At 40.1% G+C, this 27,652-nt stretch overlaps 1 protein-coding gene across 1 annotated transcript in view; it reads left to right on the top strand.

Annotated features, from left to right (window-relative positions):
• Positions 1-5,354: 5,354 nt before the first annotated feature.
• Positions 5,355-27,652, top strand: part of PAWR (pro-apoptotic WT1 regulator) — a gene marked incomplete at its 5' end in the record, with an annotated part of 99,936 nt that continues 77,638 nt past the window's right edge. The window contains one exon of the mRNA XM_082665900.1: positions 5,355-5,888. Within this exon, the coding sequence (XP_082522026.1) occupies positions 5,355-5,888 (534 nt within the window). The remainder of the gene's footprint in view (positions 5,889-27,652) is intronic.

Here is a 27,652-nt window from a genome sequence, read left to right as displayed (position 1 = left end):
AGGGAGCAAATAGGAGACAAAGTGTAGGAACAGCAGAAGAAAAGTTAAAGGAATTTCCTTAGAAAGAGAAAATCTGATGAATCTGACACAAAAATAGGATAATATGGAAGAAGAACATTTAGAGTCTAAGAAATAGATCAAAGAAAAAATGGTGGCAGAAACAGAAAATTCAACAGAAAGGTTTGGCAAGTAAGACAGGAAATTTCACTGAAAGTATAATAACATGCCAAAGAGATGGAAACTAGGAGAGAAAAGACAAATATTTACTAGAAAACACTTAGAAGTTCAATATCTATTTAACAGGGGCTCCAGAAAGAGAAAATGGAAGGGAAGAATTACCAAAGATATAGGATAAAGAAATTTCCCAAGTGAAAGGCACATGGCAGATTTAGACGGCCCACTGAGTGCTTAACATAATAATGAAAAAAGACAAATCATGGCTGGGACTTACCTGGTGGCGCAGTGGTTAAGAATCCGCCTGCCAATGCAGGGGACATGGGTTTGAGCCCTGGTCTGGGAGGATCCCACATGCCGTGGAGCAACTAGGCCCGTGCACCACAACTACTGAAGCCTCTGCGCCTAGAGCCCATGCTCTGCAGCAATGAGAAGCCTACGCACTGCAATGAGAAGCCAGCGCACCGCAATGAGTAGCCCCCTCTCACGCCGCAACTAGAGAAAGCCCGTGTGCAGCAACGAAGACCCAACACAGCCAAAAATAAATAAATAAATTTATATAGAAAAAAAAAGACAAATCATGGCAAATCTTTAAGATATTCAAGTAGATCTGGGTAAGAAGTTCCAAAAGCTTCCAGAGGGAAAATACAAAGGAATCAGAATGCCATTGGTTTTCCAAACTGCAACTCTGGAAACCAGAAGACAATATTGTGATGCCTTCAAAATTATAAAGGAAAATGATTTCCAACGTAGAGGTCTATGCCTCACCAAACTATTAACCAAGTGTGAAGATAAATTAAAAACATTTTCTAACACACATGGTCTCGAAGAATGTGCAATCGGATCTCCAGAGAATACTGAAGAAGTACTCAACTAAAATAAGGGAAAAGAAAGAGGACAATATGGGATTCAGGAAACAAGGAGTCTGCACAGGAAATAATTCCCAGGATGTTAGGGAAGTATAATCCCAGAATAACCACAGAGCAATGAGCTTTAAAATCAATCCAGACCAGAGTGGGGGTGGCAGGCTCCAGGAGAGATACCTCCAAGAAAAAGAGAAATAGAACTGACAGATCATCTGACGTGATGAACTGCATCGACAGGAAGAAAGTCTGGGTGTAAATTTGTGACTGATATATAGAAAAAATAAGGCAAAAAAGGGGCAAGTTTTAACTGTAGGAAAAAGAAATATTTGTGTAACAAGAAAATAAGTTGGAGAAAAAAAAAGAAAAGCAAACATAGTACACTGCCTGGCTCAGTTGTGAACAATATTTGCATAGTAATAACACTATAAACATTAAATGTTTATTCAATAAAAATTGCAATACAAGTATAGCAGGAGTTTAGGAGTAAGAAACGTCTAGGTGTAGTCTAAGTAGAGGAGAACTAAATTTTCTTCTGTATCAGGAAGCCAAAAATGGATGTCTAAAAAATGGAGAAATCAAGAAGTAGAATAGCAGGTGAGGGCATTAAAATATAAATAGGAAGATCTATATTAGCAGAAGCAGTTATAAGAGTTCAAAGTTCTGGGTAGGGTTTTAGGTAGGGGATTGCTGTCTTTTGTTATAATCCTTGTAGAACTGAAGTATTTAACCATTAAGACGATGTGCATGTATTATTTTGATTTTAGAGGGCGAATTGCATATCTTCCAGAAATATTTGCATTGCAGGCAAATTGTTATTTCTTAATATCCTATTAATTATTTCAACACATACAAACAGGCTATTTCACATATAGCTCTTCCACTGCCTGGAAAACATTAAGTAAGACTTAACATTTAGAATAAGTTTGACTCTGACATATTAAAATGAATCTTTGTTTTGTTATCATCATCTTATTTCCCTCTATTATTAAGGGCAAGTGTATCACCCAAATTAGTTGTTTTAGGTTTGCTCAGAAGTTCTTAACTGGGGAAGATTTTGCCCCCCAGGAAGCACTTGGCAAACTCACAACTGGGGGTGGAGGACACTCCTGGTAGGTATCTAGTGGGCAGAAGCCAAGGATGCTGCTAAACATCTTGCAATGGACAGGACAACACCCCCAAAGAATTATCCAGTCCCAAATTTCAGTAGTGCTGCAGTTGAGAAACCAGGCTCAGAGTCTTTAAGGATTATTTCATCAGAACGCTGTATGTGAAGATTGACGACATGCAAACACAGCAATTTAGAACTGACTCAGCTAAATATCTTGATGCAATGTTGGAAGCAGTCTGGCTGTGAAATATACCTTTGGGAATATTGAGAATGGTAAGGTAAAGACAAAAGGTATAATGAACGATAACAGTAATAATACACAGCGCTTTGTACCTCAGTAATCTCTTTCATCCATGGTTCCTAGGGCACTTTATAGACTAATAACAACTACTCCGGTACTCCCATACTACCTTTTATCTAAGGATCTCTCGGACACTTTCACAACCCTCTCACAATGTAGGAAGTATTATTATCCCCATTTTATGTGTAAGTAAACAGAGGCACAAAAGGTAAGCAACTTGCCGAAAGTCACACAAGTCCATAGTAGCCAACATTCCTGACTCAGCGCTTGTTAATATACCAAGAGAACTGGTCAAAGAGATGCACTGATAAATTATGTGGCAGAGTGTTATCCTAGTTCATTCAAAGTCTATTGTTTTCAAGTTAATATTGTGTATTTAGTACCTTATCTTTTTTCGTCTGCGCCCCCCTTAGAAACCCAGGACTCTGTTCAATATCCTATTAATAAAAGAGACTATATTTACTGAGTGCTTTCCTTGACCCAGTACACAGTGTCATTTCTTATAACAACATAAAAACATAGGCTGTTATTACTGGTTTTATAGTAAAGAAAGCTGAGTTTCAGAGAATTTAAACAACATGCCCAAGATCTCTCAGCTATTTAGATGTTTGTACTCAGGCACATTATATCCTCTTTCTGCTATATCCTGCAGTCCCTCCAAGAGAAAATCCTCTGTTAAGTTATAAAGAATATTAATGTGAATCTCTTTAATGCTCAACCCTCCCTCCCCCACCTTAAAACTCAGAAAACAAAGTAATGAATCATTAATTGAGCAGTTTCAGATGGCACACCCAGGTTGGTACCAGCCAGGCTCAGCCTTTTAAACCGATTCCCAACGTAGGCCTTTAATTTTTTAAAGAGTTTTTCCAGAACTCAATCCGGGTTATCCACAAGTTCACTCCAGCAGTCAGACAAAAGACGAGAACTGTGTGACCTTCCCCTCTGATAAATAAATAGCATGTGAATCACATTCTCCTGTTCTCCTTCCTGAGCAGGCAAAGGCTGACGGCTCACCCACCGTGTGCCACCTAGGCAAAACAGGTACTAAGTAGGAAGAAAGAGTTATGTTAGGTAAGAATGTGACTCAGGGCTCGCCTACTTTTTGCAAAATGGTGACCAGGCATTTGTACCCTATGACAGTGGTGTGCCCTGGCGTTACTCGGATACGGTGACGTCTGTCTGCTCAAGTGCTTGACAGTGGCAGTCCACCCAGCCCTGATCCAGAAGTCGGAGATGACTTGCCTCTGAAGATAAGATTTACCCTATGGCATGTCAAGGGTAGAAGAATAGAGACAATCACCGCCCCTGCTCATATCAAATCAGCCTCAATGCAGCTTTAGGACCTTGGTAGGGAGTTTTGCTGCTAAATTCCCTATCTGTGAAGAGGAGTTGTAGAGACAGGGTTAAGAGGAAACTCCAAGTAGGACTGGGATCGCCAACACAATACATTTTAAAATGAGCTTTAAAATTTTTCCCTGCAAGCCTAAGATAACAGTAAAGCCTTGATAATAACACGTACAGTTGAAGTCTCTCCTTTCAGGCGACACGTTCACCTGAGACCACAGACTTAGAAGGAGGGGCCTGGGTTTTAGCCGTTTCCACTCTCCTGTTTGCCACCCCAGTACATCTGAAAAGGGGGCAGCGACTAGGAAAAGGGACGCGAGAGTATTTTTCCATCCTAGCTAGTCAGGCCCTGAATCATGCACTTTCCCCCTCAGCCAGCAGTATTTGTGATTTTCCCTGGAAGAATATGTCTTGTACTTAAAAGGAAGAGTGGTGGGAGACTGGAGAGGCGGAGAAGAGGAACGGGGAGAAGGGCGTGGAGGGCGGTTCACGCTCCAGCGTCGGAGGCGCCGGCAGGTCGGCCGCCGCGAGGTTGCGCGCCCAGGAATGTGCGGTCGCATCTGCTGGCGCGGGACTGGCGGCAGCAGCGGGCTGGACGCGGCGCCGCGCACCTGAGCGCCGGGGGCGGGGCGTCGGCGGGCCCCGCCGCCCCCACCGCGCGCCGCGCCCCTCGCGCGCGGTCTCGGTCCTTTCCGCCGGCGCTTCGGCGCCGCTCGGCTCCCCTCGTTCCCTTCCCTCCCCTCCCTCATTCCCTCCCTCCCTCCCTCCCTCCTCCCTCCTAGCCCGGGAGCGCCGCGGGCTCAGGACGGAGAGCTGGCCGCGGGTCTTTCCGCGCGGCTGCTTCGGCTCACCTGGGCGCCAGCACCCAGTCCCGCTCCTCGTCCCCCCAACTCCTCCCAGGTAAGGGGCCGCCCGGTCGGTCCGCGCTCCACACGCGCACCCGTCCCCCTGGACTCGGCTGGACTGCTGGGTCGGGAGGCGTCCCGCCTCCTCCGCGAGTCGGTTGGGGACTCCGCGCCTCGTCCCGGGAATGAGTGTGTCGGTCGCGGGGACCCCGGACCGGAGCGAGGGTTGGAAATGCGACGGGTCGACAGGTGGGGGGTCTGGTCCGGGTCCCCCGACCGCCGCAGGCTCGGACCCCGGCGGGGATGGGGCGGGCGGGCGGGCGGGCAGGCGGGCCGGGGGTGGGGACCGTGCCTCTCTCCACCCCTCGAGGGGCGGTGATCGTCCGGGCCAGCCGTGTAGGTGCGTCGGAGAAACTTTGCAGGGTGGGGACTCTGCGGCTCCTCGCCTGCGGGGCTGAGTGGGCGCGCTCTCTGTGGGTCTCCGAGGGGCGCGGCCGCGGGGCAGACCCTCGGGCCGGGCGAGGATCTTACGCTTCCCTTCTCCGCCCCCTTTTGTGTTTCCCTGCAGACCAGCCGGTCCCTGGGGGAGCCGCGGCCACCCCCGCGCCCGGGGGTCGTTCCCTCGCCTCCTCCGGGTGGCGGGAAGGAAGAGGGGGCGGCGGCCGGAGTCGGGGCCGGCGGCCTGAGGTGAGAGCCCGGCCGGCCCCGCTGGGAATATGGCGACCGGTGGCTACCGGACCGGCGGCGGCAGCGGCGGCAGCACCACAGACTTCCTGGAGGAGTGGAAGGCGAAGCGCGAGAAGATGCGCGCCAAGCAGAATCCCCCGGGCCCGGCCGCCCCCGGTGGGGGCACGGGCGACGCGGCCGGGAAGCTCCCGCCGGGGCCCCTGGGTACTTCGGCCGCCGCTGCGGCCAACGAGCTGAACAACAACCTCCCCGGCGCCGCCGCCGCACCTGCCGCCCCCGGCCCCGGGGGCGTGAACTGCGCTGTGGGCCCTGCGCAGCTGAGTCGCGCCGCCCCCGGCCCGCGGCGGCCGGAGGATGAGTCCCCCGCCGCCGCCGCCGCCGCCGCCGCCGCTGCCGCTTCGGGGGCAGCCCCCGCACGGGACGGCGAGGAGGAGCGGGACGGCGCCCTGGAGAAGGGCAAGAGCTCGGGCCCCAGCGCCAGGAAAGGCAAGGGGCAGATCGAGAAGAGGAAGCTGCGGGAGAAGCGGCGCTCCACCGGCGTGGTCAACATCCCTGCCGCAGAGGTGAGCCGGGCGGGGGCCGCGGCCGGACCCTGGAGGGCTGCCGCCTCCTGGTGTCTTCTCTCCAGGGCCCAGAGCTTTCCCCCTCGAGCCTGCACTTCTTAGCCTTTCACTGAGTTAGGCAGGCAGGGGGTGATGGAGTTTTACTCTCAACAAATGCTTGCTGGGAAGTTCCCCAAATCCAAAGTCGGACGCGTGCTTTTCAGGCTTCCCGGCTAAGATCTCAGACCCAGGATCCTTCTTTTCAGTGTTGGAAAGACAACTCGGGGCTCTAGAACTTGCCCACCTAGCCTTGTTTGTTTATGCTTGATCAGTTAGAAAAATTGATTAATGGTGATGACCACGTACTTTAGTTTCCCACGTGCCCGTCTCAAATTATCAGATAGTTTATCTCTTCTTCTCTCTTAACAGTGTTTAATAGCACCTGTAAAGAAAACGTGGCTTTAGCACTCTCCCAGACAGCTTTATCTTTCAATGAACCCAAGATAAGTATATCCAGTTGAGCATATGCTGTATTTCATATATAAACCAGCTTTTGGAAATAGTGCTCCCCAGCACGCGCGCGCACACACACACACACACACACACACAAACACGAGTTTTTTTCTGAGTGGTATTGTGGACATTAGGAACGCTGTAGCAACCCTCAATTCTTTTTGCTAAAGTGCTCTCTCCCTGTATTTAAGTATTTGGCTCTGTGTATTCTGGAAAACATTTGTGGTAGGGTTGGGAATTTTTTGTTTTTTGGGTTGTTGTTGGGTTTTTTTTTTTTTTTTTTTTTTGGTATTTTTGAGCAGTCTCAAAAACCATTATGCAGGCAGCAGCATCTTCCCATTACAGAGTTACTGGTGAAACATTTCTACTTGGGGTATAACTGCACCTTTCTCTACCCTCAACAAAACAAAACAATCCTCTAACAAGTATTTGGTTACTTTAATAGTAACTCACCGGTTTGGGGAAGTGATTCAGTAACCTTGTTTCACCCGAAGTAGTTGCATCTTTTTCTCATTGGTTCTAGGTTTTACCTTTTTTTCCCTCCTGGCCTTCTAATTTATTCAACTTTGACACACAGTAAATAAATAGTAAGAATTCACCAACTTTAATTGTGGTTCAAGTAAAAGCATTTGCAGTAAGTTAGGGTGTATATCAAACATACCCAAATTTTTAAGTCTTAATATAATTTCCATACCTGGAAAATCAGAGTTTGTCTTTGAAGGGTATATTTTTATGAGTGTTTCAGAGAGATTTTTATCAGCCAGCAAAACTGTCCTCTGTGGTTTCCTACTTGCACAAAAGATCTGTTACTCATTAAATTGCTTTAAAAGGAATTCATAAGAGTGGTAATCAAATTTCTAGGGTTTTTTTTTTTTTAAGTTAAAAATATGAAGATTAGGGAGAAACTGAAGAGAAGGCTTTGGAAAAGCTACATTCCTCAACTTTCTTTTTAAAAGTAGCTGATGGTCCAAATAAAAGAATTTGTCATTTGCAATCTTTTCCTCATTGTTCATTTGACAGGGGTCTTATTTTGGGGAATATCTTGGCAGATGTTAAACTTCATTTTTTGTCTGGCTGCTTGTGCTAAAATTGTTATTTCTCAAGTATCTTTTTGTTTTTGGTTTTTAAACAAGGGTAATGTTTACCGGGGGTAAATAAGTATGGTGTATCTCGTGAGATCCTAAGAAGCATCCTTTGTTAATATTCCTGTTTTGGGTAAGGGAACGTAGTGCTGAGAATGTAGATGACTCCCCACTACAATTGAGTCTGATACTCTGGAATGTTTTTCGTTTGGGTGTTGGCAACTCCTAAATTTAATCTTCCTTAAAAACAAACAACCCAGGGTACCATTTTTTTGACTGTGGAATTTGAACCTTTTTTATTGAATAGGGAATTGTGTACTGCTTTCTTTTTGTGGTAACTCCGGCTCTATCTGTTTAATGCTGTAGGACCCAACAAAACATGGTAATGTTTTACCACAGTATCTAATTAGCAGGCATATTTCTTGAGTGTCTCCTCCCCATATTTTCAGTTTTTTTTAAAATTTATTTATTTTTTTGGCTGCCTTGGGTCTTTGTTACTGCTCACAGGCTTTCTCTAGTTGCTGCGAGCGGGGGCTACTCTTTGTTGCGGTTCGCGGACTTCTCATTGGGTGGCTTCTCTTGTTGCAGAGTATGGGCCTTAGGCACGTGGGCTTCAGTAGTTGTGGCAGTTGGGCTCAGTAGTTGTGGCTCGCGGGCTCTAGAGCACAGGCTCTGTAGTTGTGGCACACGGGCTTAGTTGCTCCGCGGCATGTGGGATCTTCCCGGACCAGGGCTTGAACCCGGGTCCCCTGCACTGGTAGGCGGATTCTTAACCACTGCGCCACCAGGGAAGTCCCCATATTTTCAGATTTTTAAAAACAACATAAGTCTTTCAGATTGTTAATAGTGGTACACGTATGACACAAAACTTTTAAGGTGAGTCATTTTCCTATCTTTAAATTGTTTTTTTTTTAGAATTGTGTGCCATTCATTTCTCTTAGTAGTTTCAACATTGCGAATGCCAGTTGCTGTGGAGTTTCTTGTGTAATACAGCTTAGCACTCCTATTTTTTAAAGTCATATACTATTTAATAGAATTTTCAGGTATGAAAATACTATGAAAGCAGAAAATCATCAGTCTGTCAATACTCACAATTAGACTTGTATTATATATAGTGTTGAATAAGACTCTCTTATTTTCAGACAGTATTCCCATCTAAATTTATATTAGAGATTAGCATGTAACTTGTATGCAAAGAGTCTATTTTAGTGGTTGATAAACATTGTTTCTTCAAGACGTATTTATTAAGCATGTGTGACACATTTGTTGTGACTTTCATTAACTTATTTTACTAATTACAGAGTATTGTAAAGTTGTTACAAAAGAACATGACAGCAGCTAAAGATACCACAAGCAACTGGAAGATAGTAAGGAAGCAGTTCAGAATCTTAAAGTGGTGGATGGTGATGGGATACTGCATGTGATGGCTGTAATAAATGCAAATATATAGATGCTCATTAATGAGATAAACTTTAGTTGTTCTTATTTACTAAGTTAGAGGTTTTTTTAAACTTTTTTCTGACTTTTTACTTTTTCTGTTTTTGAGTCATAGCCCAAATTGGTTAATTTGGATGTGACATACTTCCTGCTGATAATTTTTGTATGCATTTATTAGATCAGCTACATGTTTATTACATGTTGGTGTTCAAGGCACTATCATAAGCACTGTGGAGAAAACAAGAAGAATAAGGCAGTGTATATTTTCAAGGAGCAAGACTGTAATCTAGGAAGAAGACTAAGGCATAATTACATGAAGAAGCTTAAGTACTGTACTGAGTTAACAGTTTAAAAACCATCTTAACGCAGCATGTAACTAATTGTTTATTAACAGTGTTGTCTGTTTAAAGGAAAGAGATGATGGGGCTAGGAGTAGCTGTGAGGTTGAGGGTCTTGAACTGAGACTTATATTTCTTTACCTATATATTTATATGTTCACACACGTATACATACCTGTTTGTATAGTATTTTAAATGTCAGAGTGCAGTGGTTTTTAACTGTGGCAGCACACTAACATCACGTGAGGATATTAAAAAAATGCTCCCCCCTTGCTGATTACTTGTCTTCTACCTCCCTGACCTTCTTAGATTTAATGGGTCTGGGATGGATCCCAGGTATTAATATTTTGATAACCTCCCCTTGTGAGTCAGGTTTTAGAACTATTGGGTTTCAGTCTCGGGATACAGAAATGAATAATAGGACACAGGGCTTGCCCACAAGGGGCTCTCAAGTAATATAGGGAACTGTGTTAAGTAGTACAGTGCTAAGTACAGGCTATTTCCTGAGCAGGGTACCTAACTCAAGAGGAGGGGACTATAACTTCCTCGACTGTTAATATCCACATTTTCAGAGTGCTTGTGAAGTTATTGCCATTGGGTAGGTGTGCATGAATGGGTTAACAGAGATGGTTTTCATAGAAAATAAAATCTTTCAATAGATAGAGGTCAAATGATGCTAAAGTTTGGATTTATATATAGAAGTTAACATTTATTGAAACTTAACTGTTTTCATAGTGGTTGGCTAAAGTGTTTTATGTGTTGTCTTGATTAATGCTCACAGAAATCCCATATGGTAGTTATAGTTACTCTTTTTATCCCCATTTCCAGAGGAGAAGGTGGAGGCTTGGAGAGTTTAAATGACTCAAGATCACATGGAAAGTGAATAAGTGGTAGAGTAGTATTTTAAAAGTATTTTTTTTGTGTGTGTCTAGGGAAAGTGGAGTTTTTAATTAATCTATGTTGCATTATTTAGCTTACGTCCCTAGATTTTTTTCAATAACTTTTTATTAGAGGTTATCTTAAATGATTTGAACATCTGAATGGGGAAAACAATGAAAGTATGGAATTGAATAGAAGTTAAGGTCAAATTTGTAGGCTCAGAGATTGCTTCTGAGCTTCTAGTCTGTAGTTTGCTTGGCAAAATTTTGAACACCAGATCATCAGCAAATTATTAATCTGCTTTTGGCTAGCAGTCAGAAAATGTGGATCTTCGATTTTACTTAAGTGATATGTTGTTTTTCAGTCAAGATGGGGTTATAACACCTACTACATACTTTGAAGGAACGTTTGATATATACAAACACTTTTAAGTGAATACAGTTTAAGTCATAATTATTTAGCATATTTTTTGACCATTATATAGGACAAGTTCCACTTAGTAAATCTTATAAATCCAGATAGATTAAGAAATGCCTTTTAGTATGCCAATTATATTCCAGACTGTCTACCTTTCTATGTGATGAGTCAGGAGAAGAACTAATAGTGACTCAGAGTTGGAGAAAATTGGACTTGTGAATAGGGTAGAAACAGCATAAACACCTAGGTTCCTTAATAATATTTTAGTCGCAGCTTTCCTAAATTGATAAAGAAAATTGAAATTTTAATATTATCAGGATTTGTAATGAGTTTTCTAAGCTGAGAGGCCTTTTTACATAAAAATAATTATTATGTAATTAAAGTAGATGATATTTATGGTGTGTTTATTAAGTGCCAGGCACTGACTTAAGCACCTTACGTATATTGGTGCATTTAATTCTCTCTACAACCCTATGGGAAAATGGGGCAGAAAGGATAAGTTACTTGCCAGAGGCCATATATGTGGTAAGAAGCAAAGTAGTCTGTCTTCAAAGTCTGGTGCTTAATAACCATCTTATTATATTTCAGTGTATTACATACTATATACCTAGTTTAAGAAATACAAGATTATTGAAATAAAAAGAAATAAAGAAATAAAAGATTATTTTATAAGATGCTAATAAATTACTATAGAATTTGAAAATAACCCTGTTATAAAAGGCAGATGAAGTGGGACTTTACTGGAAGGATTTGAGAGCAAATAAATATATAAACAGTGGTATTACAATTCTTGTTTAAAATCTTTGTCAAGCTAGCAGCCTTATTTATGTTCTTTATTATTTCTGCACTGGTTTTCAGCATCTGTGATATAGGCCAGAAAATAATTATGCTGTTTAATAGTAATGCTGATATAATGTCTTAGAAATTTAAAATTACTGGAAAATACTAGTTTGAAATTTTCTAAGAGTTTTTTTCTTTTTAAAAAGTAAGATATAATTTACATACCATAAAACTCACCCTTTCAAAGTGTACAGTTCAGTGGTTTTCAGTGTATTCACAAAGCTGTGCTCTAAGTGCTTTTACATTTTCATCTTAATTTTTTAATTATGTTCCTAGAACCTGTGGTACCTAAGTTTTAGCTCCCTACTCAGTAAAGTGCAACAGTATTCAAACCACGAGAAGCTATTAAGTTAATATAATTTAATTTCAGCTTTTCCTGCATTTCACAGAGAAATGAAATGGTAGAATCTCCTCAGTTTTAAGTTTCTTAAAAAACTTAGACATCTACTACCACTTGTTTTTACTGGAATTTAGTATAAGAGGTACTTAATTTAATTGAATGTAATATTTTCAACTTGTTTAAAATTTTACGTATCTTTCATGAGATCTGTAAAGCTCTACCATCTAAACTTTGGGGAACTTTGATTCAGAGTAAAAATGGAGTTTTATGCCATTAATGGCTTTAGTCATACATTACTTAAATCAGGGTCCTAAAAGATGTGGCTGGGTTGGGGTGGGGGGAACCACCTGTACCAATATCACCTGTGTTATTTATTTAAAATGCAGATTTCTGGGATCCACTTCAGTCTGCGGATGGGAAGGAGTTACTTAAGACATCATTTTAACATGTTCTTGAGTGATTCTTGTACATACTAAAGTTTGAGAAGAACTGACTTAAATGCTCTGTACTGGTTTACTGATCTGTGAAATGAAATTGATACTGATTATTTTATTTAATTCATATAATAATCCTGTGAGATAACGTTTCTGAAAATGTTCGAAGAATGACCAAATGATAAATTATAGTTACTGTGTAGGTTACATTGAAAGGTGGTTGTTGATGTCTAGTGGAAATTTCTTACTGGGACGTTAAACATTCTTATTTTTCCCTTTTAATTAAGAACTTTATAGATATTTTAACAGAGACAACTTGAGGTACTTGGAAATTCAGAGGATCTTAAACATTTATGTAATGTCATATATTTAGTACAAAATGTTGTCTGTCTTGCTTCTTGCAGAAGCCTAGCCTACAGAAGAAACCTCTAATACTTCACGTGTAATTTGAACTGTACTTTTTACTCATTTTTCTTTTTTATATTCTTTAAGGGAAAGTGTATGTTTGTAAATATGTTTAATAATTAGTTCAAACTCTTAAAACAGGTTTTGTCCATCTTGTCAAAATAGTCTCAAGTGAAGACTTTTCTCCTTTTGTTTACTACTCTTACATATTAGACCTGTCGGTGTCCTTAGCTAGCCAATTGATTCTTAACATATTTGCTTATTGCTGAGGCAACTTTTGGTGTAAGTCTTATCCATTTTTTTAAAAAAATTATTTAATTATTTTTGGCTGAGTTGGGTCTCTGTTGCTGTGCGCGGGCTCTCTCCGGTTGCGGTGAGTGGGGGCCGCTCTTTGCTGCGGTATGGCGGCCTCCCCTGTTGTGTGGAGCACGGGCTCTAGGCGCGCGGTCTTCAGTAGTTGTGGCACACGTGCTCAGTAGTTGTGGCTTGCAGGCTCCAGAGCGCAGGCCCAGCAGCCGTGGCGCATGGGCCCAGCTGCTCCGCGGCATGTGGGATCCTCCCAGACCAGGGCTCGAACCTGTGTCCCCCACAATGGCAGGCAGATTCCCAACCACTGTGCCACCAGGGAAGCCCAAGTCTTGTGCAGTTTTGTTTATAGTTGTGTACATACGGGTGTTAGAATTGAGCCTCAGCTATTTATTACATTCTCCTTGGGTTACTTAAAAATATGCCAGGCACCATGTCTGAATAAAATTATAACAATATTTAATTTCTAAAAGCAGCAAAATTATATACATAAAGGGCAAAAACAGCTCCAGTGAGTTCAAAACTAAGCACGTGAATTGGCTAATAAACGTTTATTCGGTGATAGTCTTTAGAAATTTCCTTCACCAAATTTTTATAGGTTACAATGTGGTTTTCAATAATAGTTTCATTTGCTTTATAAGTTGAATTTAAAGAAAAAGGGCTGTTGTGTTCTGAAAGTGAGTATTTTATTAGAGTTTTGCTGAAATGAACAGATAGGAGAGAATTTATGTTGTAGATTACAATTCTGTGACAGCTAAAATTTTGTTTGCAGGCTCTTTTTATAAACTGTTAAGAGACTAATTGAATAATAAATAAAAATAATAAAATACAGTTTGAAAAACATCTGATGAAAACGTGTTTTGTAATAAAATTAACTTTAAAAGATACCTTTTAATATTCAACTTATCTATGGGCATGTACGTGAACTACTTAATCTTATTTGAGAAATTTTCAGATTATATGAAGTATGAAATGATTTTCTATTACTTTTGGAATTCCTTGCAGAATACTTTTAGTAGTATTTAAAAAGAATGGAAATCTGAGTTATGAAGAACAAAATGAACGTTCAGAAGATGGTACCTGAGGAATATGAATAGAAAGTATTTTAGCTGAAATAGTTAAAGAAGTTACTTTAGGTCTCAAATTCTTGACAAGACCTCTTGATATTCTGTAATGCCAGCAAAAGTTGATCCAAATCAAATTTGTATCTTAAATGTTTTTTCTCTGCTGGTAAAAATGTGTTAAAACAGTAATGTATTCATTGTAGTTCCCTTGTGTAAATACAAAAAAAGATAGAGAAACCAATCACCTGTTATACATATTAATATTTGTTATAGTCCTTTTTCTATCTACATAGAAAATGGAACCACACTATACAGGTTTGTGTGTATATTTAGTCATTCATTATGAATATTTTTATGGTGGTGTTCTTCAAAAATAGGGGTGGATTTAAAAAAAAAATTTTTTTTATTTTTGGTTGCATTGGGTCTTGCGTGGGCTTCTTATTGCGGTGGCTTCTCTTGTTGCAGAGCACAGGCTCTAGGTGCACGGGCTTCAGTAGTTGTGGCACACGGGCTCAGTAGTTGTGGCACACGGGCTCAGTAGTTGTGACACGCGAGCTCTAGAGCTCAGGCTCAGTAGTTGTGGCACTCGGGCTTAGTAGTTGTGGCTCGTGGGCTCTAGAGTGCAGGCTCAGTAGTTGTGGCGCACGGGCTTAGTTGCTCCCTGGCATGTGGGATCTTCCCGGACCAGGGCTCGAACCCGTGTCCCCTGCATTGGCAGGCAGATTCTTAACCACTGCACCACCAGGGAAGCCCGAGAGTTGGATTTTGTTTTTTAATCATGGTAAAATACCCATACATAAGATCTTAACCATTTTTAAGTGTACATTCAGTGGTATTAAACACATTCACATTGTTGTGCAGAAATCACCACTACCATCCCCATAACTCTTTTCATCTTGTAAAACTGAAACTATATACCTATTAAACAGTAACTCTCCATTCTACCCTCCCTCCAGCCCCTGACAACCACCAGTATACTCTCTGTCTTTAGGGATGGATATGTTTGTGTTTTTTGATGTTAAAATATTTCAACATTGCTTTATTGGCCCTACTGCTAAACAGCTATTTATTCCTTTTCATATATTGTGTTTCCTGAACCATTCAAGAAGTGTGTTTGGGTCATTCAAAGCATCTTATAGGTACTGGGACCTTCAGATAATTGTGAAGGATGCCTGAGATTTTTTTTTTTTTTTTTTACCTCCTCTGTTGCCTTTGATTTTGGCAGGAAATTCGTGATTAGAGCTGCAGTAATTATAAGTGTGTGTAAGTTATAACTCAACATACAAGTTCATAAAACTCAACATGGTATGCAAAAGTCACATGATTAAAAACCCCAGGGTGTATGGAAAAATGGAGTTTAGGGGCAGAACACTCAAAATCTTTGTCAGTGACATGTGAAAAGACAGAAACCTAATGAAGACTAGCACAATTTTATACATGTTAAATGGTTAAATATAGAAGTACTGCAATAAATATGACACTTTACCTTGTAAAAGGCCTGAAGTTTGCTTACAGAAGTGGGTGTCAAAAAGGTTGCAACTTGTGAAGTGGTGGAAGAAGGGCTATCTGAAATTGGATTGAAAGTTCAACACCAGATATGGATGGGTATAGCTCATAACACATGCAGTGAGTGAACTGAGCTACCTGGCAGAACTTTGTGGTGTGTGTGTTTTGTGTGTTTCTGTGTGGCTGGGTAGTGTTTTCTCTGCTCACCTAGTGTGTCTTGCAGTTGCACAGAAGCAAATGTGAAATTTGTGTTATGCTCAACTTGCTCCCTAACATATTAGTTACTTTGGAACAAATACAGTTTTCTAAACAAATGCTGGAGTGTATATGTATATGCCCATACATACATACATATCTATGTATCTATCTATATCTGTATTCATATCCACATCCATATATCCAAAATATGTAAAACAGTGGCATGGGAAGATCAATCCAAGTAGTGAGGTAGAGAAAGATCTAGGGAGCAGACAGTGACTAGAGCTGAGAATACTCATTTAACCATATACTAATACTGATTGCTAGGGCAGTGCTGGTAGAAAAGGAAAGCAGTGGATGGATTTTAGAGGGTTTTTCTTTGGTATTAGAAAATCACATAACTGGGTGTTTTGAACTCGAAAAGTCTTTAGAGATCATCTAGTCCATTATAAAAAAGTGTTAACTTGGTTTTCCCAGACTACTTTTATCTCAGAATTTAAGTTGTATTTCGGCCTCAGCCTTCTTCCCTGTAGCTGAGTGTTGCAGTCCTGCCTCTCCCCCACCACGCCCCCGCCAGGCTAACTCTCCTGATTACTATCTGGAATCTCGCTTATTTTATTATTTTATTCCTTCTTAAATACTCAGCCTTTCTCTGTTGGTTCATCTTGCCATGAAGGAATGTTCCCTTAATTCTGCTTCACCTTCAACTTACTTTTCTTTCCTTAATTGCTCAACTTAAAGGCGTTGTTTTCACCTGCTAACTCCCATTTCACTGCTCAGTCCCATTACTTTATTAAAATTGATCTTGCCAAGTTTGCTTATGGCCTCATAATTGCCAACGTGACAGCTTCTTTTCTATTTTCATCCTACCTGACCTTCTTTAAGCATTTGCCCTTGTCACTCTTCTCCCTTGGGTGCTACAGCACTTTTGGTAGATTCTTTTTTAGTTGGTTTACTCAAAAACATTTGAGTGCCTTCTCTGTGCCCCAGGCTCAGTGCTCCGTGATACAATGAGTTACATTATCAGCAGTCCTTAAGGAACTTCAGGTTTTCTCTTAGAGAAAAAATAATGTCTTAGTTTAGGAAGCTATAACAGAATATCATGAACTGGGTGGTATATAAACAACAGAAATTTATTTCTCACAATTCTCGAGGCTGTGATCTTGGACTCCCAAGATCAAGACAGCAGCAGAATCTGTGTTTGGTGAGAGCCTGCTTCTTGGTTCACTCTGTCCTCACATGGTGGAAGGGGTTGAGAGAGATCTCTGGGGTCTCTTTTATCAGAGCACTAATCCCATTCATGAGGACTCCACCTTCATGACCTAATCTCTGCCCAAAGGCCCCATCTTCTAATATTATCACATTGCGGTTTATGATCTCAACATAGGAATTTTTTTTAGCTTGTTATTTTTTTAACATCTTTATTGGAGTATAATTGGTTTACATGGTGTGTTAGTTTCTGCTTTATAACAAAGTGAATCAGCTATACATATACATATATCCCCATATCTCTTCCCTCTTGCGTCTCCTTCCCTCCCACCCTTCCTATTCCACCCCTCTAGGTGGTCACAAAGCACTGAGCTGATCTCCCTGTGCTATGCGGCTGCTTCCCACTAGCTATCTGTTTTACATTTGGTAGTGTATATATGTCCATGCCACTCTCTCACTTCGTCCCAGCTTACCCTTCCCACTCCCCGTGGCCTCAAGTCCATTCTCTAGAAGGTCTGCGTCTTTATTTACGTCCTGCCCCTAGGTTCTTCATGACCTTTTTTTTTTAGATTCCATATATATGTGTTAGCATACGGTATTTGTTTTTCTCTTTCTGACTTACTTCACTCTGTATGACGACTCTAGGTCCATCCACCTCACTACAAATAACTCAATTTCGTTTCCTTTTATGGCTGAGTAATATTCCATTGTATATATGTGCCACATCTTCTTTATCCATTCATCTGTCGATGGACACTTAGGGTGCTTCCATGTCCTGGCTATTGTAAATAGAGCTGCAAGGAACATTGTCGTACATGACTCTTTTTGAATTATCAACATAGAAATTTTGGAGAAACACAAATATTCAGTCCATAACAGATAACAAATAATTATAATTTGATGTTATAAAAACTGCAATATAGAAAAGAACAAAGTATTGAACTAACTCAGAAAAGGGAGCCACTAGTTACATGAGGGAGTCAAAGAGAGCTTTATATTTGATGAAGTGGTATTAAGCCCTGAGACTTGACTGATGAAGACTTCCCAAGTGCAGAGGGGACACAGTAACATTCTAGATAAGGGAAGGCACAGAACCAAGAGATAATAGCATTACATTGCATGCCTACTGTGTGCACAACACTGTGCTGGGAACTTTCTGTGCATTATTTCTGATCTTCACATTAACTCACAAGGTAGATTTTTTTATATTTCTCATTTTACAAGATGAGGAAGTTGAGCTTCATAGAAGTTGTGACTTGCCCAAAGCTATACTGGCAAACTTGGACTCCACATTTGTTTAGGTGCCAGTGCTCACACGTTGGTTATCATTGTTGGAAAGAGGGAGGGATATGTTCTTACAGAGGAAACTGACATGCACAGAATTCATGATTGGGAGTGAATGGAGAACAGCTAAATAGGAATGATATGGACCAATTGTGATGGATCTGAATGTCATGCCAGGGAATTCAGACTTTATTCTGCTGTTCTTTGTTAGTATTATTGGCTAAGCATTTCCTTCCTTTGTCCATACCTATTTATACAATAACTCTGACAGCTTCCAGAATGGAATAAGTTTTGCCTGCCTAATTTGAAGTCATTAAGGGAATTTTCTTCTTCAGAGACAGGTACCTATTCAAGAATGTTAAACAATATAAAATCCTGTAAAAATAATATGCATATAATAGAATAAATAAATCCAGATTTTCACATGGGTTAAAAAGAAACGAGAGGATAGGCCCTAAGCAAAGTTATACCAAAAATAATTATGTACTGAAGATTTAGGGGTGACTTTTTAGGGGAGCGGGATGGAGTGGAGGTGGGGGCTCTGGTGATATTAAATTGTCACATTCTGTTCTGAGTGTAATCAAGAAGAGGTTTATAGCTTAATTTTGTCCCTGGGTTTAGACTTTTTCCTGTATTTGATATAAAAACAGGTGTTAATTCCACTCCCAGATTCTTTTAGTTCATCTTGGAATACAGATGCTTGGAATACAGATGCTAAAGGATGGGCATTGCCTTTGATTCTTTTCCTGCCTTTATTCATTCAGCTTCTACAGATGTTCCCTTCCTCCCTTCCTGTCTCCCTTCCTTCTGCCCTCTCTTACTTAGAGGAAGTTAAGTGCTTCTCCAAATCACGTATTAGGAATAGTGTTTATTTTTGATGATTTAAAGGCAGTGCTTTCTCATTGCAGAAAATTTGAAGTTAAACAGCCAAAACAGGATTGTGCAAACATCAGCTATAGATTACTGCTATCGATTTGACATACATTCTTTCATTTTTATTAATTGGGATTATATTCTATGTACATTTTTATAGCCTATCTTTATTTTTTTAAATTTTATTTATTTACTTTTTTTTTTATTTACTTTTTTTTTTTTTTTTTGGCTGCATTAGGTCTTTGTTGCTGCTCATGGGCTTTCTCTAGTTGTGGCGAGCGGAGTCTACCCTTCGGTGCAGTGTGCGGGCTTCTCATTGCAGTGGCTTCTCTTGTTGCAAAGCACGGGCTCTAGGCATGCAGGCTTCAGTAGTTGTGGCTCGCGGGCTCTAGAGCGCACGCTCAGTAGTTGTGGTGCACGGGCTTAGTTGCTCTGCGGCATGTGGGATCTTCCCGGACCAGGACACCAGGGGGTGTCCCCTGCATTGGCAGGCGGATTCTTAACCACTGCGCCACCAGGGAAGCCCCTATAACCTATCTTTAAGCTTGACATTATATCATGAATATTATTTCCTTTTAAACTTTTTTTGAAAGCGGAGATGTTAATTTTTTGGTTTCATAAATGTAATTCCCACTGTCCAATGATAACTATTACTTTATAGTTTTAGTGTACAATTTTTGAGGATATTTTTGGGCATACACCTAAAATAAATATATAAGTCCAGAAATTTAGTCATTCTACAAATATTATAACATTTTGCTCTTACTATCTTATGATCATCTTTATATGTCAGTGAATATATATATAGCTGTGTTGTTATTCTTAATGGCTACAGAATATTTAATAATTTAGATGTTCCAGTAAAGCTACAACACATTTGCTACCTTCTTAGTATGTATTGCATATTAGACACCGAATTAGGCCTTTTGGGCATCTGAGTTGCTATGTCTGTTGTTACCAGCATTGCCAGGATTTGGACAAACTCTAATTCATGTTTTTTTCCTTGAGCAATTTAAAATCTAATTTGGAGAAATAAGATAATTTTGAAACATTTAAAAAAATGTGTAATAAAGTGGTAAATAATGCCATACTCTTAGTACAGAGAAGTGAGAGTTCCGTAGAGGACTGAATAGTCCAGGAAGTTTCACGGAAGGAGTGTGAGATTTGAGCTGATCTTGAAGGACTAATAAGAAATGGGCAAGTGAAGAGGAGAGTCATATTTCAGACTGAGAGAGAGCAGAGTGGGCAGTGGTACAAAGGTGGGAGTTAGCAACCTGATTGAGATACAGGGTTTATTTATTTATTTATTTATTGGCTGCACCGCGTGGCTTGTGGTATCTCATTTCCCCAACCAGGGATAGAACCCAGGCCCCTGGCAGTGAGAGCACCGAGTCCTAACCACTGGACCACCGGGGAATTCCTGGGATAGAGGGTTTATATTAGGAAATATACCTCAGCTTTGAAACCCATAGAGTAGAAGGATACAGGTATTACAATTGGTAGTTTGCTTTGATGCTACCTTCAGAGCTCTACTTTGTAGATCATTTGAAGCACTCAAATTTGTTCATAGTAATATTTCTTTTTAATTTATAGGCATACCTCAGAGATGTTGTAGATTTTGTTCTAGATCACTATAATAAAGTGAACATTGCAATGAAGCAAGTCACATGCACTTTTTGGTTTTCTAGTGCATATAAAAGTTATGTTTGCACTATACTGTCGTCTATTAGCGTTATATCTAAAAAAATGTACATACCTTAATTAAAGAATACTTAATTGCTAAAAAATTGCTAACCATCTGAGCTTCCAGCAAGTCATAATTTTTTTTGCTGGTGGAGGGTCTTGCCGGATGCCTGCTGACTGATCAGGGTGCTGGTTGCTGAAGGCTGGGGTGGCAGTGGCAATTCCTTAAGATAAGACAATGAAGTTTGCTGCATCAGGTAACAACTCTTCCTTTCACCGATGATTGCTCTGTAGCATGCAAAGCTGTTTGATAGCATATTACCCACAGTAGAATTTCTTTCAAAATTGGAGTCAGTCCTCTCAAACCGTACCACTGCTTTATCAACTAAGTTTATGTAATATTCTAAATCCTTTGTTGTCATTTCAACAATCTTCACAGCATCTTCAGCAGGAGCAGATTCCATCTCAAGAAACCACCTTCTTTTCTCAACCATAAGAAGCAACTCCTCATCTGCTCAAGTTTTATCATGAATTTGCAGCATCTCAGTCACATCTTCAGATTCCACTTCTAATTCTAGTTCTCTTGCTGTTTATACCACCTCTGCAGTTACTTCCTCTACTGAAATCTTCCATGGGGGTTGGGATCACCTTCTTCCAAGCTCCTGTTAATGATGATATTTTGACCTCTCCCCATGAATCATGAATGTTCTTAATGGCATCTAGAATGGTGACTCCTTTCCAGAAGATTTTGAAATTACTTTGCCCAAATTCATCAGAGAAATCACTGTCTATAGCAGCTATAGCCTTACACAGTGTATTTCTTAAATAATAATACTTGAAAGTTGAAAGTACTCCTTGATCCATGGATTACAGAATGAATGTTGTATTGTTAGGCAAGGAAACAACATGAATCTTATTGTACATCTCCATCAGAGCTCTTGGGTGACCAGGTGCATTGTCAGTGAGCAGTAATATTTTGAAAGGAATCTTTTCTGAGCAGTAGGTCTCAACAGTGGGCCAGCTATGTTGTAAACAGATGTGCTGTCATCCAGGCTTTGTTATTCTTTTTATGGAGCACAAGGGCCCTAGGATTTTCAGAATGGTGAGTGAGCATTGGTTTTAACTTCAAATCACCATCTGCATTAGCTCCTACCTGGCAAGAGAGTCAGACTGTCCTTTGAAGCCAGGCATTGAATCTCTCCTTTGTAGTTGTGCAAGTCCTTGATGGCGCCTTCTTCCAATATAATGCTGTTTTTTCCTATCAGTACACTGAAAATCTGTTTTTTTAGTGTAGCCACCTTCGTTAATGATCTTAGCTAGATCTTCCGGATAACTTCCTGCAGCTTCTACGTCAGCACTTGCTACTTCACCTTGTACTTTTATGTTATGGAGATGGCTTCTTTCCTTAAACTTCATGAGCCCACCCATGCTAGCTTTAAACTTTTCTTCTGCAGCTTCCTCACCTCTCCAGCCTTCATAGAACTGAAGAGAGTTAGGACCTTTTTCTGAATTAGGGTTTGGATTACTGGAATATTGTGGCCTGGTTTGATCTTCTATCCAGACCACTAAAACTCTCTCCATATTAGCAGTAGGGCTATTTTGCTTTCTTATCATCGAGTTCACTGGAGTAGCACTTTCAGTTTCCTTCAAGAACTTTTCCTTTGCATTCACAACTTGGCTAACTGTTTAGTGCAAGAAGGCTAGCTTCGAGCCTGTCTTGGCTTTCAACATGCCTTCCTCACTAAACTTAATCCTTTCTAGGTTTTGATTTAAAGTGAGAGACTTGGGACTCTTCCTTTTGCTTAAACACTTAGAAACCGTTGTAGGGTAATAAATTGGCCTAATTTCAATATTGTTGTGTCTTAGGGAATAGGTAGGCCTGAGGAGAGGGAGAGAGATGGGGGAACAGCCGGTCAGTGGAGCAGTCAAAACACAGACATTTATCAGTTAAGTTGGCTGTCGTATGTGGTTGCCGTTTGTGCCACCCCAAAACAATTGCAATAGTGACATTAAAGATCATTGATCACAGATTACCATAACAAATAAAATAATGAAAAAGTTTGAACCATTGCAAAAATTACCAAAATCTAACTCAGAGACAGGAAGTGAGCAAATGCTATTGGCAAAAATGGTTCTGAAAGACTTGCTCCACTCAGGTTTATAAAAAATGCAATATCTGCAAAGTGAGATAAAGCAAAGCACGATAAAACGAGGTGTGCCTGTAAAAGACTTTGTTAGAGTTGCTTTAGTTTGCAGAGAAATTGAGCAGAAAGTAGAGAGTTCTCATATACTCCCCTACTCCCTAGTTTCCCCCATTATTAACATCTTGCATTGGTGTGGTACATTTGTTACAATTGATGAACCAGTATTTATGAACCAATATTAAATAAAATGTGTAGTTTACATTAGGGTTCATTCTGTGTTGTACAGTTTAAAAAAGTTTTGTTGAATGCATAATGTCACTGTATCTACCGTTACAGTATCATAGGGAATAGTTTCACTGCCCTAAAAAATCCCCTATGCTTCACCTATTCATACCTCCTCCCCTTCCCCTGGCAACCACTGATCTTTCCACTGTCTCTATAGTTTTACCTTTCCCAAATGTCATAGAGTTGGAATTCTCCTATGCAGTCTTTTCAGACTGGCTTCTTTGATTTTAGCAACATGCATTTAAGGTTCTAAGATTTCATTTTTTTAAAATCAGATAATAATGGTATTAATTAACCTAATCACCTAAGTTTCCCCAGATGACCTGGGATGATTTTTTTTCAAAGCATCATTATCTACCCTCAGATGACAAACATTTGTTACCAGTAAGGAGTTATAGCATAAATGAGGTGTTGAATCAATGTTTATCGAATGAACAGTTGTTCAGAAGAGTATGCCAAAGCTTTAATGGAAATATCAAAAGAGGAGCACTAAAAAATATTTTGGTTAATGATATTTTCATAAAGTGTGTACAACTTCATAAGGTGTATAGAAAGCCTTGAGAAGGTCCTATTGCTTATTTGATCATGTCAGTTAGAATATGTTATATGTTAAAATATTAATCACATTACTTTCTAGTCCACATTTGTAGTTTTTTATGTGGTTTTCCACCAAATATCTGATCCTGTGTTTGCACAAAGAAACAAATAAAAATCTATCTTTGACTTTCCAAAGATCCTTAGAATTCATTTTTTATGAATTCTAATGATACTTTAATTAATTTTTTTATTGATTCAGTGAAATGTCAGAAGGGTAAACATCTAGAGCTTAAGTGCTTTCTTTATGCCTGGCTTCATTTCTAGATGGCAATATATTTGAATTCAGAGAAGTTACTTCCACCTTCAGTATATAGAACTTAAGGCCTGTGTTTCTAGCCTGTTGATTAAAACCTTTCCTGCGTCAATGAAATCTAACCACAGACTTCTCCCAGAGAAGGGACTCAATCTTGAGATTGGTGGAATATTTAGATGGTAAGTTGATTAGAGACAAGGAACTTTAATTACATTCCTCAAATTTTTATTTTGTTGAATTCAAGGTTAAAAGGGTGAACGCAAAACAACTTTAAGCTATACGTGGTTCTGAAATAATTATTAGAATGTAATGTTTTCCTTTTTTAAGCTTAGCTTTCCTTGAGACTCCACTTAATATCCTCAACACTTAGCTCATTGCTTGCTATGCAGAATTAAGACTGTATTGAGAATGTGGCAAATGTGGCAAATCTGAGTAAATGATTTCATTTCTAAATTATATTTTCTCCTAGATTCCTGCTCTAAAATTACAAAATCTTGAAGTTGACTTAAAATTGGAGTTAAACTTAAACTCCAAGCTTAAATTGGAGTTAAACTAAAATTGGAGTTAAACTTATGCTAAACTTATGCTCCTTTTTATTGTGAACTGCAGTTGGTAATATGGTTATCTATTCCAGTGAATAGTTGAGGATAACAAATACTAGAAAACATCTGCCAAAAAATTTGGGCATAAGAAAGAGTCAGTTACAGTAACTGCTGTTATTTTGATATTTTGTAAATTGCTCCCTTTGCAATACTTGTGTCTCAGGAAATATCTTTTTTTTTTTTTTAATGTCATGGAATTTTTTAGAATGAAACTGTACGAGAGACATTTTTAGCATTTTGTAACCCACTGATTTTTCTATGAAGAATTTTCACTGTTACTGACTGGAATTTTTTATTCAAGAAAAAATGTGTAATAGTAACACATAAGATGGGCATGATAATGGTAAAATGTTTTGCTCATTTAATTTTATTTTGGCTTCAGAAACAGATTTGACAGTTTTGTTTTTTAATAGACTTCAGGAGCAGTTTTAGGGTCACAGCAAAATTGAGTGTAAGTTGTAGAGATTCCCCACATCTCTCCTCCCTCTACATTGTGCATAGCTTCCCCCATCATCAACATCCCCTACCAGAGTGGTATATTTGTTAGAACTGATGAACATACACAGACACCCAAAGTCCATGGTTTACATCATGGTTTACTCTTAGTGTTGTACATTCTGTGGGTTTGGACAAATGTATAATGACATATATCTATCGATATAGTACCGTACAGAGTAGTTTCACCACCCTAAAGATCCTCTGTGCTCTACCTATGCAGGCTTCCTCCTAACCCCTGGCAACCACTGATCTTTTTACCGTCTCCATAGTTTTGCCTTTTCTAGAACATCATATAATAGCAATCATACAGTAGGTAGTCTTTTCATATTGGCTTCTTTCGCTTAGTAATATGCATTTAAGGTTCTTCCATATCTTTTCATGGCTTGATAGCGCATATCCTTTTAGTGCTGAATGATATTCCATTGTCTGGATATACCAATTTATTTATCCATTCATCTACTAAAGGGCATCTTGGTTGCTTCCACATTTTGGCAGTTACGAATAAAGCTGCTATAAACATCCACGTGTAGGTTTCTGTGTAAACATAGTTTTCAGATCCTTTCGGTAAATACCAAGGAGCATGATCAACAAATTATATGGTAAGAGTGTGTTTAGTTTTGTAAGAAACTGTCAAACTGTCTTCCAAAGTGGCTGTACTATTCCCACCAGCAGTGAATGAAAGTTTCTGTTGCTCCATATCTTTGGCAGCATTTGGGGTTTTCATTGTTCCTGATTTTGGCCATTCTAATAGATATGTGGTGATACCTTGTTTGTTTTTTTTTAAATAAATTTATTTATTTATTTACTTTTTGGCTGCGTTGGGTCTTCGTTGCTGTGTGCCGCCTTTCTCTAGTTGCGGCGAGTGGGGGCTACTCTTCGTTGCGGTGCGTGGGCTTCTCATTGCGGTGGCTTCTCTTTGTTGCGGAGCACAGGTTGTAGGCATGCAGGCTCTACAGCGCAGGCTCACTAGTTGTGGCGCATGGGCCTAGTTGCTCCGCGGCATGTGGGATCTTTCCGGACCAGGGCTCGAACCTGTGTCCCCTGCATCGGCAGGTGGATTCTCTTTTTTAAAATACTGCTTTTTATTTATTTAATTTTATTTTTATTTATTTATTTTTGGCTGCGTTGGGTCTTCCTTGCTGCCAGCAGGCTTTCTCTAGTTGCAGTGAGCGGGTGCCACTGTTGGTTGCAGTGTGCGGGCTTCTCGTTGCAGTGGCTTCTCTTGTTGCAGAGCATGGGCTCCTGGTGTGCAGGCTTCAGTAGTTGTGGCACGAGGGCTCAGTAGTTGTGGCTTGTGGGCTCTAGAGTACAGGCTCAGTAGTTGTAGCACACGGGCTTAGTTGCTCCGCAGCATGTGTGATCTTCCCAGACCAGGGCTTGAACCCATGTCCCCTGCCTTGGCAGGCAGATTCTTAACCACTCTGCCACCAGGGAAGTCCTGTGGTGGTACCTTGTTTTAATTTGCATTTCCCTGATGACACAGCATCTTTTTATATGCTTATTTGCCATTTGTATATCTTCCCTGATGAAGTGGTTATTAATAGGTCTTTGGTTCATTTTTAAATTGGGTTGTTCGTTTTCTTTTTGTTGGGTTTTAAGAATTCTTTGGATATTTTGGCTAATAGTCCTTTTTCAGATGTGTCTTTTGTAAATATTTTTTCCCAGACTCTGTTTTGTCTTCTAGTTCATCAACTATTTCTCTTCATGGATTGTACCTTTGGTGTTGTACCTAAAAAGTCATTGCCAAACCCAAGGTCATCTAGGTTTTCTCCTATGTTAGTTATCTTTAAAAAAAAAAAAAAAATTATTTATTTGGTTGCATGGGGTCTTAGTCGCGGCAGGCGGGCTCCTTAGGTTCGACAGGCGGGCTCCTTAGTCTTGGCAGGTGGGCTCCTTAGTCGCAGCACGTGGGCTCCTTAGTTGTGGCATGTGAACTCTTAGTTGCGGTGTGCATGTGGGATCTCGTTCCCTGACCGGGGATTGAACCCAGGCCCCCTGCGTTGGGAGCGAGGAGTCTTTATCTGGGCACCACCAGGGAAGTCCCAGTTATCTTCTATGAGTTTTATAGTTTTAGGTTTTCCATTTAGGTCTGTGATCCATTTTGAGTTAATTTTTGTGAAAGTTATAAGGTCTGTGTCTAGTTTCATTTCTTTGCATGTGGATGTCCAGTTGTTCCATCACCATTTGTTGAAAAGACTATCTTTGCTCCATTGTATTGTCTTTGCTCCTTTGTTAGTTAACTGTATTTATGTGGCTCTATTTCTGGGCTCACTGTCTGTTTCATTGCTCCTATTGGACTGTTCTTTCACCAGCACCACAGCATCTTAATTACTGTAGCTTTATAGTAAGTCTTGAAGTTGGATAGTGTCAGTCCTCCAACTTTGGTCTTCTCCTTCAATATTGTGTTGGCTATTCTGGGTCTTTTGCCTCTTTATATAAATTTTAGAATCAGTTTGTCGATGTCCGCAAAATAACTTGCTGGAACTTTGATTGTGCTCTCATTGAATCCGTAGATCAAGTTGGAAAGAACTGAAATCTTGACAGTGTTGAATTTTTCTAACTGTGAACTCAGAATATCCCTTTATTTATTTAGTTCTT

The sequence above is a fragment of the Grampus griseus genome, assembly GCF_964374135.1.
Source record: "Grampus griseus genome assembly, chromosome: 11".
NCBI lineage: Eukaryota > Metazoa > Chordata > Mammalia > Artiodactyla > Delphinidae > Grampus > Grampus griseus.
This window is presented reverse-complemented; position numbering and strand designations above follow the sequence as displayed.